General features: G+C 39.5%; 1 protein-coding gene across 9 annotated transcripts in view; it reads right to left on the reverse strand.

Annotated features, from left to right (window-relative positions):
• Nucleotides 1-13,644, reverse strand: part of WDR19 (WD repeat domain 19) — a 94,368-nt gene that overhangs the window by 36,774 nt on the left and 43,950 nt on the right. For all 9 annotated transcript variants that reach the window (XR_646876.3, XR_004182806.1, XM_003898587.3 and 6 more), the window contains 4 exons: nt 11,468-11,627; nt 11,146-11,256; nt 8,533-8,642; nt 2,402-2,459 (listed from right to left, as the gene is read on the reverse strand). Coding sequence is in view for 7 of the 9 variants with exons in the window: in XM_003898587.3 (XP_003898636.2) it covers nt 2,402-2,459; nt 8,533-8,642; nt 11,146-11,256; nt 11,468-11,627 (439 nt within the window). In the remaining 2 variants the exon portion in view is untranslated. The remainder of the gene's footprint in view (nt 1-2,401; nt 2,460-8,532; nt 8,643-11,145; nt 11,257-11,467; nt 11,628-13,644) is intronic.

Consider the following 13,644-nt stretch of genomic DNA (forward strand, 5'->3'; position numbering starts at 1 on the left):
AATGAGCAAAGGACATGATCAGACAATTCATTAAAAAATACAAGTGGAAACAAAATACAATTGGCCAATAAATAAAAACATGCTCAACTTCACCAATAATCAAATATACATAAAATAAAATATCTTTATTTGCTTACAGAATTGGTAGAGATAAAACAGCTGATAACATTCAGTTTTGCTGAGAATGAAGGGGGCACTATCATACATGGAGTGTGTGTGAATCACTACAATTTCTTTCGAACAGCAGTTTAGCCATGTCAAAAATGAAAAGTATACTTTGTAACCTAGACATCTAACTTATAGGAGAATATTCTTCAGAAATACTATCATAGGTAGCTAAAGATACATGTACTAAGTAGAATATTCATTGTAGTGATTTTAAAAAATGAATTTAATTTTTTAATTTTTATTTTTTAATTTAAAAAAGTTGTTGTTTTTTTAAAGAGACTGGGTCTCATTCTACTGCCTAGGCTGGAGTGCAGTGATGCAATGCTACCATACCCAGCTAATTTTTTATTTTTAAATTTGTAGAGATGGGCCAGGCGCGGTGGCTCAAGCCTGTTATCCCAGCACTTTGGGAGGCCGAGGTGGGCAGATCACTTGAGGCCAGGAGTTCAAGACCAGCCCGGCTAACATGGCAAAACTCTGTCTCTATCAAAAATACAAAAATTAGTCAATCATGGTGGCACATGCCTGTAATCCCAGCTATTCGGGAGGCTGAGGTACGAGAATCACTTGAACCCAGGAGGTGAAGGTTGCAGTTAGCCAGGATCGCACCACTGCACTCCAGCCTGGGTGACACAGTGAAAGACCGTCTCCAAAAGAAAAATAAACAAATGAATTTGTAGATATGGGGGTCTTGTTTTGTTGTCCAGGCTGGTCTTGAACTCCTGGTGTCAAGCATTAGTTAGACTCACTTTTCTTTTTTACTTTTTTTTTTGAGACGGAGTTTCCCTCTTGTTGCCCAGGCTGGAGTGCAATGGTGTGATCTCAGCTCACTGCAACCCCTGCTTCCCGATTCAAGTGATTCTCCTGCCTCAGTTACCCGAGTAGTTGGGATTACAGGTGTGTGCCACCACACCTGACTAATTTTGCATTTTTAGTAGACACAGGGTTTAACCATGTTGGCCAGGCTGGTCTCCTGATCTAAAGTGATCCACTGGCCTCGGCCTCCCAAAGTGCTGGGATTACCAGCATGAGCCACTGTGCCCAGTCCTGGACCCACTTTTTTTTTTTTTTTTTGAGACAGAGTCTCACTGTGTTGTCCAGGTTGGGGTGCAATGGCACGATCTCGGCTGACTGCAACCTCCACCTCCTGGATTCAAGCGATTCTCTCTGCCTCAGCCTCTCGAGTAGCTGGGGATTACAGGCGCCCATCACCATGGCTGCTAATTTTTGTATTTTTAGTAGAGATGGGGTTTTGCCACATTGGCCAGACTGGCCTGGACTCACTTTTCATGTTAACATATTTTGGTGATTTTTCAAATTAGCTATCATGAGGTTGCATTACTTTTGTAATAAAAATGCTATATATAAAACGGAAAGTCAAAAGATTTTCAACCTTCACAAGACATCACCTAACTTAAAAACAGTAATTATTATTATAAATCTTAGCTTTTTAAGCTAGAATTCTGGAATGGGAAAAAGAGGTAGCATAGTGGGTCATGCTTTCCAGGGTCATCTTGAAAGATACAGTATGAGACAGAAACGGCAGAACAAAGTTTTATGGATTGGGAATTCACTTTCAAAATGGTTACTGAAACTTTTTTTTTTTTTTCTTTGAGATGGAGTCTCACTCTGTCACCCAGGCTGTAGTGCAGTGGCACGATCTTGGCTCACTGCAACCTCCACTTTCTGGGTTCAAGCGATTCTTCTGCCTCAGCCTCCTGAGTAGCTGGGACTACACGCGTGTGCCACCATGCCTGGCTAAGTTTTGTATTTTTTTTTTAGTACAGACGGGGTTTCTCCATATTGGCCAGGCTGGTCTTGAACTCCTGACCTCGTGATCTGCCCGCCTTGGCCTCCCAAAGTGTTGGGATTACAGGTGCGAGCCACCACGCCTGGCCTACTGAAACTTTTAAAAAGAGCAAAAGGAAAAACCTTATGAAAATCATAGCCTGTAGGTAAGAAAGGATAAAAATCTTATTTCCAACTTTACTTAGACTTATATTAAGAATGTAAAACTTATCAGACTGATAAAAATATTGTCTTCGTCAGATTTTAAGAGCTTGAAGTGTTTTAAAATGATTTAACTATTTCCTTGCAAGGTTGTTAGTAAACCAAAGAAAAGGCTCACCTGCTAGATATGAAATACAATACAAATAAGACCATGATTTTTAAAAATGAAACTGAAAATGAACCCAAAGATAATTAGGCATATCTTATCTTTATCCAAGGTTACCTTATTATCACCTGTTATTCCTTTCTCATAATGAGCCAAAGCATTTACATAATCACCCCTGAAAAAAAAAAGAGTGACTTTTAATATTTATTTTAGAATTTTATTTACATATACTTTTTCCTTTTTTTTTTTCTTTTTTTTAGAGACAGGGTCTTACTCTGTTGCCCAGGCTGGAGTGCAGTGGCACAATCACAGCTCACTGTAGCCCCGACACCTCACTGGCTCAAGTGATCTTCCAGCCTCAGCTTCCTGAGTAGTCGAGACTACAGGCATGTGCCACCATGCCTGGCAAATTAAAAAAAAAAAAAAATTTTGTAGGGACAAGGTCTCACCATGTTGCCAAGGCTGGTCTTGAACTCCTGGGCTCAAATGATCCACCACCTCGGCCTCCCAAAGTGCTAGGATTACGGGCATGAGCCACCATTGGGGAGTAGTAGATCAATTTACAAATACAGGATTTAAAGGATAATCTTTGTCATTGAGTTGCTTAAGCTCACAAAAGATGTGGAACACTACAGATGCATTCTTTCAAAGTGCAGTATGTCATTATCTTACTACTTTAAAAGTAATTATTAAGCCGGGTTATGCTATACTGTAAGGTACTTACTGTGTGGTATGCTAGGCATTTTGAGGAGCTACATTAATTTTCTTTTTAAATTCCAGGGTACATGTGCAGGATGTGCAGGTTTGTTACATAGGTAAACATGTGCCATGGTGGTTTGCTGTACCTATCAACCCATCACCTAAGTGTTAAGCCTAGCACGTATTAGCTATTTTTTCTGATAAGAAGCTACATTACTTTTATTGGCTACTTTTGGTTCATTATTTCCTTTGGGGCACTAAATGACAATCACGTGACGATAAAACACTTTTTTTTTTTTTTTAACCAAAAGCCCAGTATTTACAAGAATATATATTGAGGGAATCTAGAGGGCCATCAATTTATTAAAGGGTAGAAGTGGAGGAATACATTGGGGATTATAGTGCTGAGGGCCCTGGTTCTTATACCGAGAAAAAGTATTAATATACATGATATAAATAATATTCCTGGGCCAGGCACGGTGGCTTACGCCTGTAATCCCAGCACTTTGGGAGGCTGAGGCACACGGATCATGAGGTCAGGAGTTCAAGACCAGCCTGACCAACGTGGTGAAACCCTGTCTCTACTAAAAATACAAAAATTAGCTGCGTGTGGTGGCATGTGCCTGTAATCCCAGCTACTCGCGAGGCTGAGGCAGGAGAATTGCTTGAACGCAGGAGGCGGAGGTTGTAGTGAGCTGAGATTGCACCACTGTACTCCAGCCTGGGTGACAGAGCAAGACTCCATCTCAAATAATAATAATAATAATAATAATAATAATAATAATAATAATCCCTTCCTGTGACTGATGCTAACATGGATCTGCATATACAGAAGACTTTTATTATTTCAACTTATTTTCATTGTTTGGGATAGAATGAATCAGTGATTTGCGTAAGATACTTTTTGGGATCTATCTTCCTCTAAGAAACCATCTTCTCCAGAATAAATTAATCAGCTCTGAAATGGCATGATTTGAGATCTACCTTATCACTACTTTATCAGCTTAGACAAGTTACTAAACCTCTCTAAGCCTCATTCACTTTCCTCGTCTATTAATGTAGAAGGACATTTTTGGAAAAGGAGCTGTTCTGCGGTTGAGAACTTTCTTTTGTTCAGCCTAGGACTCCATAGTCAGCAATATTCCTAAATGGAAATTTCCAGTACGGACCTGATTACATCAACCAAGCTAGGGATTTTTCCTGAGAATAGGGAAGAGACATCCTCAGGAGATATCCCTAGCTCAGCTGATGTAATCCATTGAGTTGACAGTTCCTCCCACAGGAGCCTGAGGTTTTCCTTGGGCAAGCTAAATTAATACTTTGGAACTCTCACTTTATTTTTTGTTATTTTAGCTCACTGGATTATTTATTATTTTATTTTAAAGCTCTCATATGGAACTAGCTCATTAGTTTAATCCCAGACTTTAGTAAATTAAATCTCACCTAGACCTGATAGACTGGCCCTGCTTTGACCTAATCAAGGTCTTGGATGCATAATGAAACAGACGGTTGAAATTGAACACAGGCCTAGGGTCTTAGGTGTCAAAGTCAGTAGCTGGTGGCTATTCAGGTATTTGATGACAATGAACTATACTTAAGTTAGTTCCCATTATCACAAGGAAATTCCTTCAGACTGTTGGGGGCTAGAGTGTGTGTACACTAGGGTCTGAAGATCTGCATACAAATATCAGTGAAAGCTTTGAGAATCGGTGGCTTCACAGTCAAGTGGTGAGCAGAAAGGGTTAGAAACGACAACACGCAGGCTTTCAACTGACTTCAGTTCATCTGACCATGAGACATGTTTGAGAATTTGTTACAACACTTCAAATTTTCCTGAAGGAAGTGAAAAATCGAAGTGTTCTGGATGGTCCAGCGGCTTACTGGGGTGTCTGTACTCGACAGGGCATGGTGGATCATCTTTTCTCCTTAGCACAGAAGTTTTATATTCTAAGACTCAGTCATCCTCAGGATGCAGGTGGAGGGCCAGGGGACCGGGGCCCTGTCTCTTGTGTTACGTACAAAGATTCCAACATGCACTTTTTGGTATATGCATTTATAAGGAACAGAAATGTGGCAAACTTCATCAGATTGATTAAGAAGAAATAAAATCTCTAAAATGTTTTTAATCTGTAGAACAGAAAACTTGAAAGAAGATACCATGTTTAGAAATGAAAGAGTACTTTTCTTTTTTTGAAACAGGGTCTTGCTCCACTGCCTAGGCTGGTGTATAGTGGCGTGATCACAGCTCACAGCAGCCTCAATGTTCTGAGCTCAAGTGATCCTCCCACCTTAGCTTCTCCAGCAGCTGGGACTGCAGTCATGTGAGCCCAGGCTTGGCTTTTTTTTTTTTCTTTGTAGAGACAAGTTCTCATTATGTTGCCAAGGCTGGTCTCACACTCCTGAGCTCAAGCAGTCTTCCTTCCTTGACCTCTCAAAGAGCTAGGATTATAGGCATGAGCCACCATGCGTGGTACAGAGTACTTTTTGATAGAGTAACTCCTACAACATGAATTTATGTGTCAGTATTCTCAATGAATCCAAAGTCTCTATGACAGTAAAGTAGAACTATGTGAAATGTTTTTAGAAAAAAATCAAATGTTATAACTATATTTTCTTTGTTTAAAGACTAATCTTTTTCCATATTTTAATATTTTTGAATGTTGGAATGTGTCATAATAAATGTCAAAATGTCTGGTTGTCATTACACATACATGTACAAACTTATATTTGCAAATGAATTATTCATTTATTTTCTCTGCAGATATTTACATTGGTAGCACCAACCATGGCTGAATGTTAACTTAAAACTGGATCCTAAATGCCTCTAAAATTACACTTCGATGCAACGCTGCAATAAAAATGTATAGTCTGTCAATTAAGACTATTGACAATTGGCCGGGCGCGGTGGCTCAAGCCTGTAATCCCAGCACTTTGGGAGGCCGAGACGGGCGGATCACGAGGTCAGGATATCGAGACCATCCTGGCTGACACGGTGAAACCCCGTCTCTACTAAAAAATACGAAAACTTAGCCCGGCGAGGTGGCGGGCGCCTGTAGTCCCAGCTACTCGGGAGGCTGAGGCAGGAGAATGGCGTAAACCCGGGAGGTGGAGCTTGCAGTGAGCTGAGATCCGGCCACTGCACTCCAGCCTGGGCGACAGAGCAAGACTCTGTCTCAAAAAAAAAAAAAAAAAAAAAAAAAAAAAAGACTATTGACAATTAAGAGGGTCTAGCAATTAAGAGCACTAGAAAATTCTAAATTTCTCAGAATAGATTATGGAATTTCCAAAGGCAAGAGAGATTTGTGACTCCTATTCATGCATCATGAAGGACTATTACTCAAGCCCTCAATATCCTCCTGGGAAGAGCTTTTGGCTTGAATTGCAATACCAATTGTCTAATTTTCATACACATGAAACTCAAAAAACTATAATTAAAAAAATCATTTAGTTAAAAAAATGTATGTATCTGTGAAGTACAAGTGTAGGTCTTTGTGTGCATATATTGGGTACTGGTGAAGTCTGGACTGTTAGTGTACCCATACCTGAATAGTGAAAAATGCACCCAGTGGGTAATTTTTCAACCCTCATCCACCCTCCCACCTTTTGGAGTCTTCAGTGTCTATTATTCCTCTCTGTATGTCCTTGTGTGCCCATGGTTGAGCTCCCACTTATGAAGGAAAACATGCAGTATTTGATTTTCTGAGTTACATCCCTTTGGCCTCCAGTTCCATCCATGTTGCTGCAAAAGACACAATTCATTCTTTTTTTATGGCTGAGTAGTATTCTGTGGTGTGTGTGTGTGTCTGTGTGTGTGTGTACACCACATTTCCTTTCTCCAGTGCTCTACTGATGGACACTTAGGTTGATTCCTTACCTTTGCTATTATGAATAGCGTTGCAATAAACATATGAGTACAGGTATCTTTTTGATGTAATGATTTCTTTCCCTTTGGGTATACACTCAGTAGTGGGATTGCTGGGTTGAATGGTAGTTCTAGTTTTAGTTCTTTGAGAAATCTCCATACTGTTTACCATAAAGGTTCTATTAATTTACATTCCTATCAACAGTATATAAGCATTCCCTTTTCTCCACATCCTTACCAACATCTATTATTTTTAGATTTTTTAATAATAGCTATTCTGACCGGTGTAAGATGGTATTTCATTGTGGTTTTAATTTGCATTTCTCTGATGATTAATGATATTGAACATTTTTTCATATTTTTATTGGTTGCTTATATGTCTTCTTTTGAAAAATGTCTATTTATGTCCTTTGTCCACTTTTTTTTTTTTTTTTTTTTTTTTTTTTGAGACGGAGTCTCGCTGTGTCACCCAGGCTGGAGTGCAGTGGCGCGATCTTGGCTCACTGCAAGCTCCGCCTCCCGGGTTTACGCCATTCTCCTGCCTCAGCCTCCGAGTAGCTGGGACTACAGGCGCCCGCCACCGCGCCCGGCTAGTTTTTTTTTGTATTTTTAGTAGAGACGGGGTTTCACGGTGTTAGCCAGGATGGTCTCGATCTCCTGACCTCGTGATCCACCCGCCTCGGCCTCCCAAAGTGCTGGGATTACAGGCTTGAGCCACCGCGCCCGGCCCTTTGTCCACTTTTTAATGAGGTTATTTGTTTTCTTCTTGTTGAGTTGTTTGAGTTCCTTGCAGATTCTGGATATTCGCTTGCTATTGGATGCATAGTTTGCAAATACTTTTTCCCATTCTGTTGGTTGTCTATTTGCTCTGCTGATTGTTTCTTTTGCTGTGCAGAAGCTTTTTAGTTTAAGTCCCATTTGTCTACTTTTGTTAGAAAAAACTATAATTCTAAGCAAATAGAAAATGTAGACCAAACTTTGGTGTTTTTCACTATGGTTTGAAATTACAGAGCAAATCCTCAAAGTGTTAAAGGAGGTCAGAACCATGAACATAAGTTAGGAAAAGCAGTGTGATGCTATGCATAGTTGTTGATGGCCACATGTGATTAAAAATAACATTTAGGCTGGGCACAGTGGCTCACGCTTATAATCCTAGCACTTTGGGAGGCTGAGTTGGGAGGATCACTTGAGCTCAGGAGACCAGCCTGGTCAAGATGGTGAGACCCTGTCTCTCTAAAAATTAAAAAAAATTTAAAAATTAGCCAGGCATTGTGATGCGTGCCTATAGTCCCAGCTACTGAGGAGGCTGAGATGGGAGGATCACTTGAGCACAGGAGTTCAAGGCTGCGGTGAGCTATGATCATACCACAGCACTCCAGCCTGGGTAACACAGAGAGATCCTGTCTCTATTAAAAATAATAATAAAATGATAATAATAACATTTAGATTCTAAATGCAGAAACAGCTTAGATCCAGATTTAGATTTTGATGCTGAAAACTTAAAGTGGATAATGCATGGATAAGACATCATTAGAAAAAACATTTTTCAGATATATAATTAATATAGTATTTTTTCTCTAAAAAATTTATTAAATCAATGGAGGGCCTTATCATTAATGGAAGTTTCGAACTAAAGATATTTGCAGTCATTGGCTACTGACTGAAATGTATAAAAACAAAGACTTACGCGAATTCAAGCTGAATAGCATATTCTTTTGATATAAAAGGAATCTGGTCTGGGGCCAAACGCTTTGCCAGTTGTAGAGCACTGTCCCAATGCTGTAAATCCCTTCTCATCTGTTAAGAAGAGAAAGACCTTAACTTTAAATGAGCAAAATTATTTTGCAAAGTTACCACCAAGAGCTAGTTTTAATAAAACTAATTACAAAACCTTTTTGTTTAAATAATGAAACTTGATCTTTACAATGATAATATATTACTATAGCATGCATTCTCAATAGGGTTGACAGAGCCCTGAAGAAGGCAAAAACTGATTCTTGGAGGGGCAAAAAAATCTTAGCTATTACAATGGTTTGTGGCCCTCGAAAACTCAATCTTATCTAACAAAATCTTAGTCCTTAGTATTTAATTTTTCTCAGCAGGGAGTAATCAAATTAAATTAATGTAATCAATTAAAGCTAATTTTTATTTTTAGAAGGTAGTGATTTTAAAAAGTTGAGAACACTTTGCTATAGGAATTGGTGTGTTTTTCTCAGAAAATCTGAAGCTATATCACAACACGAGTAATAGCAAATGTAACTAAAATGTAAATATATCTTTCTTCCTAGTTCCTGTGGTCTTTTATCTCTGCCTGGTACATAATTGTAAATATAAACTAATCATTAAAGAATCTTTCAAAGTTCATTCCTCACTTTATTCATACTTTCCAAACAATAATAGCTAACATTTTTCAAGTGTCATTATCTGCCAGATACTGTTCTAGGGGATTAGCTTATTTATCTTTCATGACTACCCTTTTGCAACGTATTAACACTTTCTTGTATCCATTTTAGAGATCCAGAAACTGAGGCAGAGAGGCTCCTCTGTACATAAGGTTACACAACTGGTGCACGACGGAGCTGGGCAGCAGGGCTCTGCCTCTGAACTTTTCACATGGTTAACTCATCAGCTTTCAAACTGAGGTTAAAGAGTAATCACCCCTCTCCATTATCAATCCATTACCTCAAATTCTTTCCAAGTCTAGCAGCACATGACCAGTGCCCACAGTTAAATGCAGAAGAGTTGAGATGACATCTTTCCCCTCAGTCATCGCAGCCATATTCCCATTTCAGTGAGTACTAATCCAAGTTTTGAAAACTTCTCAGGGTGTCCCAATTATCTTAAATAACACTGTAAAATTACCTACATTTTTCTTAAAGTTAATTTAGTTCACTTAAAATTTAAAAATGAAAATTTGCTATAGAATGATTTGTAAAAGGAAAGCTGTAAAATTAATAAAAAATGCTTCCAAAACAACCTCTTTTACATAGTTGTAGAAATGAAAGTTTTAGGTGAAATAATATTAATGATTACAACAGCTGATGATATGTCTTTACTATTGATCATGTACTGTGCTAAAAGATCTCATTCTCATTTTAAAATCTTTACAAATATCCCGTGAGCTAGATATTATTCTTCCTACTTTAAAGAAATAGGATCTAGGGCTCAGAAAGGTTAAATAACATGTCCACGCTTACACAGAGCTGGAATTTGAACCCAGACATGTCTGACTGTGAAGTCTGCGCTCCTCACTGCAAGTCGATATGGCCACGCTTCCCTTCTTCCCTGCCGTTGAACTAACTAGTCCCTTCATCCTGCTCTAGGCCCTCTCCTGCAATGCTCACCTCTGGGAAACCAGTGATGGTACACTAGTCCTTAGCTCACCTCTTAATACACAACAGAATTTCACACAATAAGGATAAATGTGCCTCGGTTTTCCCATCTGGAAAACGGAGAAAAAAACCAATCCTATCTCATAGGATTGTTGTGAGGGTTTAATGAGTTAATACATGTCAAGTGCTTAGAAAAGTGCCTGGCCCACGTAAGCACTCAATATATGATGATATTTTTCCTTGTATATGTTTTTGTAATTTACACAATCTGTTTTCTTCGGACACACTTAGATTTCAATTAGTAATGTTGTAATACCATGCATTTTATGCCTCCAGAAAATGCAGAATAAACATATTTTTGAATTATGATTTTAATGAAAAATATTATAATTAATGAGTACTCAGGGGTTCTTAAACTGACATGTTTGAATTCTAGGAGGGGGAAGGCATATAGTGTCTGTGCTGAGAAATTTTAATTATATAGAAGGGGTGATCCTCCTTTGCATATTCTTATGTTCTTTCCTTTTTTTTTTTTTTTTTTTTTGAGACAGAGTCTCCCTCTGTCACCCAGGCTGGAGCGCAGTGGTGCAATCTTGGCTCACTGCAACCTCTGCCTCATAGGTTCAAGCGATTCTCCTTCCCCAGCCTCCAAGTAGCTGCGATTACAGGCTCACTGCAACCTCTACCTCCCAGGTTCAAGCAGTTCTCCTGTCTCACCCTCCTGAGTAGCTGGGATTACAGGCACATGCCACCACGTCCGGCTAATTTTTGTATTTTTAGTTGAGATGAGGTTTCATCATATTGGTCAGCTCGTCTCAAACTTCTGACCTCAGGTGATCCACCCACCTTGGCCTCCCAAAGTGCTGGGATTAGAGGCGTGAGCCACTGCGCCAGGCCCCATTTTTTTTACCCCCCATTTCCCCACTGGATACCTCTTACACAATTTCCATTCTTATTTGCTGCCATACCTCCAGGGCAGCAATAGGACAGCTGGATGCAAGGTACAGGTCCTGAGCCAGGTTATAATCGTTGGTAAACATGGCAAGGTGTCCTGCCAAAAGATTGTAGTCCTCTATTCCCTACAAATAAAAGCAATTTTGATGAGAAAAAAATGTAAGAGTTTAACTTTTTTTTTTTTTTAAGGACTTTGATCATTAGAAGTGGTAATATTCTATCGATTCACTTGTTTAAGAGTTAGGTAAGATTAAACGGAAAAAGTTTAGACTGCATTTAACTTAAAATAGCATTTAAATCTTAACTTACTTGATAATTCTATAACATGCTGTTTACCTTTATTTGTTCCAAGGACATCACCATGCCAACATTTCCAATTCTCCGATAAACACGGATTGCAAACTCCACTTCCATGTGATGTAGACAAGCTCTGGCCAACTCATTCCAGGCAGCCTCATCATTCAGAATCCTGCACATTTCCCAAGCATCAGAGAACCTGGGATGTAAGTACGTAAGCTTAATCAGAACGCTCCACTTGCCACGTTAGGCAATTTTCAGACTACATGTTATCTAACAGTGTGCCCCAGATAAACTGTCTAAAACATTTCTTAACCTGTAATCGTCATTTGCAAGTAATGAAAAGACACTTAAGCTTTCTTCCTTTTTTGTGCAGATAAATGTTTTTCCCTGAATTTCTTTTATTAAACTGAATCTACTTTGTAATCAGCCTATTCAATTAACAACTAAACTAATTCTATTCATTTCTTTTTATTTCACACATAGATGAATATTATTTTTGTTCTCCATAAGTCTAATAAAATTAGTATTCTATTCCTATAAATTTAGTAGTTTAAAACAGGGGTCAGCAAACTATGGCTCATGGGCCAAATCTAGTCAGATGCTGTTTTGAAAATACAGCTTGAGTGGAACAAAGTCACTCAACAGCCCACTCTTTTTTTTTTTTTTGAAGACAGAGTCTCGCTCTGTCGCTCAGGGTGGAGTGCAGTGGCGCAATCTCACTTAACTGCAACCTCGGCCTCCCCGGTTTGTTATTCTCCTGCCTCAGCCTCCTGAGTAGCTGGGACTACAGGTGTGCACCACCACGCCAGCTAATTTTTTGTATTTTTAGTAGAGATGGGGTTTTACCATGTTAGGCAGGATGGTCTTGATCTGCTGACCTCGTGATCCACCTGCCTCGGCCTCCCAAAGTGCTGGGATTACAGGTGTGTGCCACCACACCCGGCCCAGCCCACTCTTTAATGGATTGTCTGTGGCCACTTTCTGGCTACAACAGCCAGCCTGAGTAGCTGTGATAGAGACCCTATGGCCCTTAAAGCTTGAAATATTTACCATTTGGACCATAACAGAAAAGGTTTTCAGACCTCTGGTTTAAAACATGAACATAAATGCCAATTAAACTTTTGGTGGAACCTCTACATGAGTGAATATATTACATTCATCTATCTATTCATTCATCCATTTATCTATTCACCTATTCATTTTTCCATCCAACACACATTTACTGAGCTTCTCTTATGTGCTAGGAAACATGACACAAAAATCAACCACAGTTGCTGTCCTTAAGGCAGTCACAATTGGGGAAGGTGGAAGAGACAGTTAAGGAAACAAATGACTATAACACAGTTTGACAGAGGTAACTGAGTACTTACAATAGATAACTCTTGGTGCTAAGTCTTTTGCATAAATTCCCTTACCCTAATAACACTACCCACTAAGTATTATTATTATTTCTCCTTTAAAGATTAGGAAAGTGAGGCTTACAGATGTTAAAAGACTAGCCCAAGGCACACAGAGATAAGTGGTGTCATGCTCTTAACCACTGTGTATACTGCATCCTGGCTCTGAGGCAACACATCAGAAAGACCCCAAGCAGGACTGCCTGTGGAGGTGGGGAAGTCGGGGAAGGCTTCCTGGAGCAGGAGATGGCTCCACTAATTTCTGATGGGTAAAGAAAGAGGGGTTACTACATTCAGAGATAGGGAAAGGGCACTCCAGGAAGAATCATGAAATATATGCAATTTCAGCAGCCAGTGGAACAGAGAGGGAGGTGAGTGGAAACAGCTGAGCTGGTCTTAAATCATGAAGTGCCTAGTAGGTCATGGAGGTCCCCCAGGAATTTGGATTTGTTTGTAAAAGAATAGGAAGTCGCTGAAGTATCTTGAGCAGGGAAATGAGGGGATCAAATCACATTTTCAAAAGTGTGTGGAGAACAGATGAGATCGTTATAAGGCTACTGGCAGACACAGCAGTTAGGAAGTGGAGAGTTACATTACACATTATTCCAAGTGAGGGCCTGGGTAAAGACAAGGGAACGCAGGAGGAGGAAAGGAGCTGGTGTATGTGTGTGTTAAGGCATGTGCATGTGTGATTAGAGTGAGGGAAAATAGGGGTCTGTGGAAATTGATGAGTTCAGTTTTAGAAAGGGCAAGTTTGAAGAGCTCATGGACTTCCAAGTACATATGACTGGAAGGTAGTTGTAAGTACAGGTTTAA

The sequence above is a fragment of the Papio anubis genome, chromosome 3 (assembly GCF_008728515.1).
Source record: "Papio anubis isolate 15944 chromosome 3, Panubis1.0, whole genome shotgun sequence".
NCBI classification, from domain to species: Eukaryota; Metazoa; Chordata; class Mammalia; order Primates; family Cercopithecidae; genus Papio; species Papio anubis.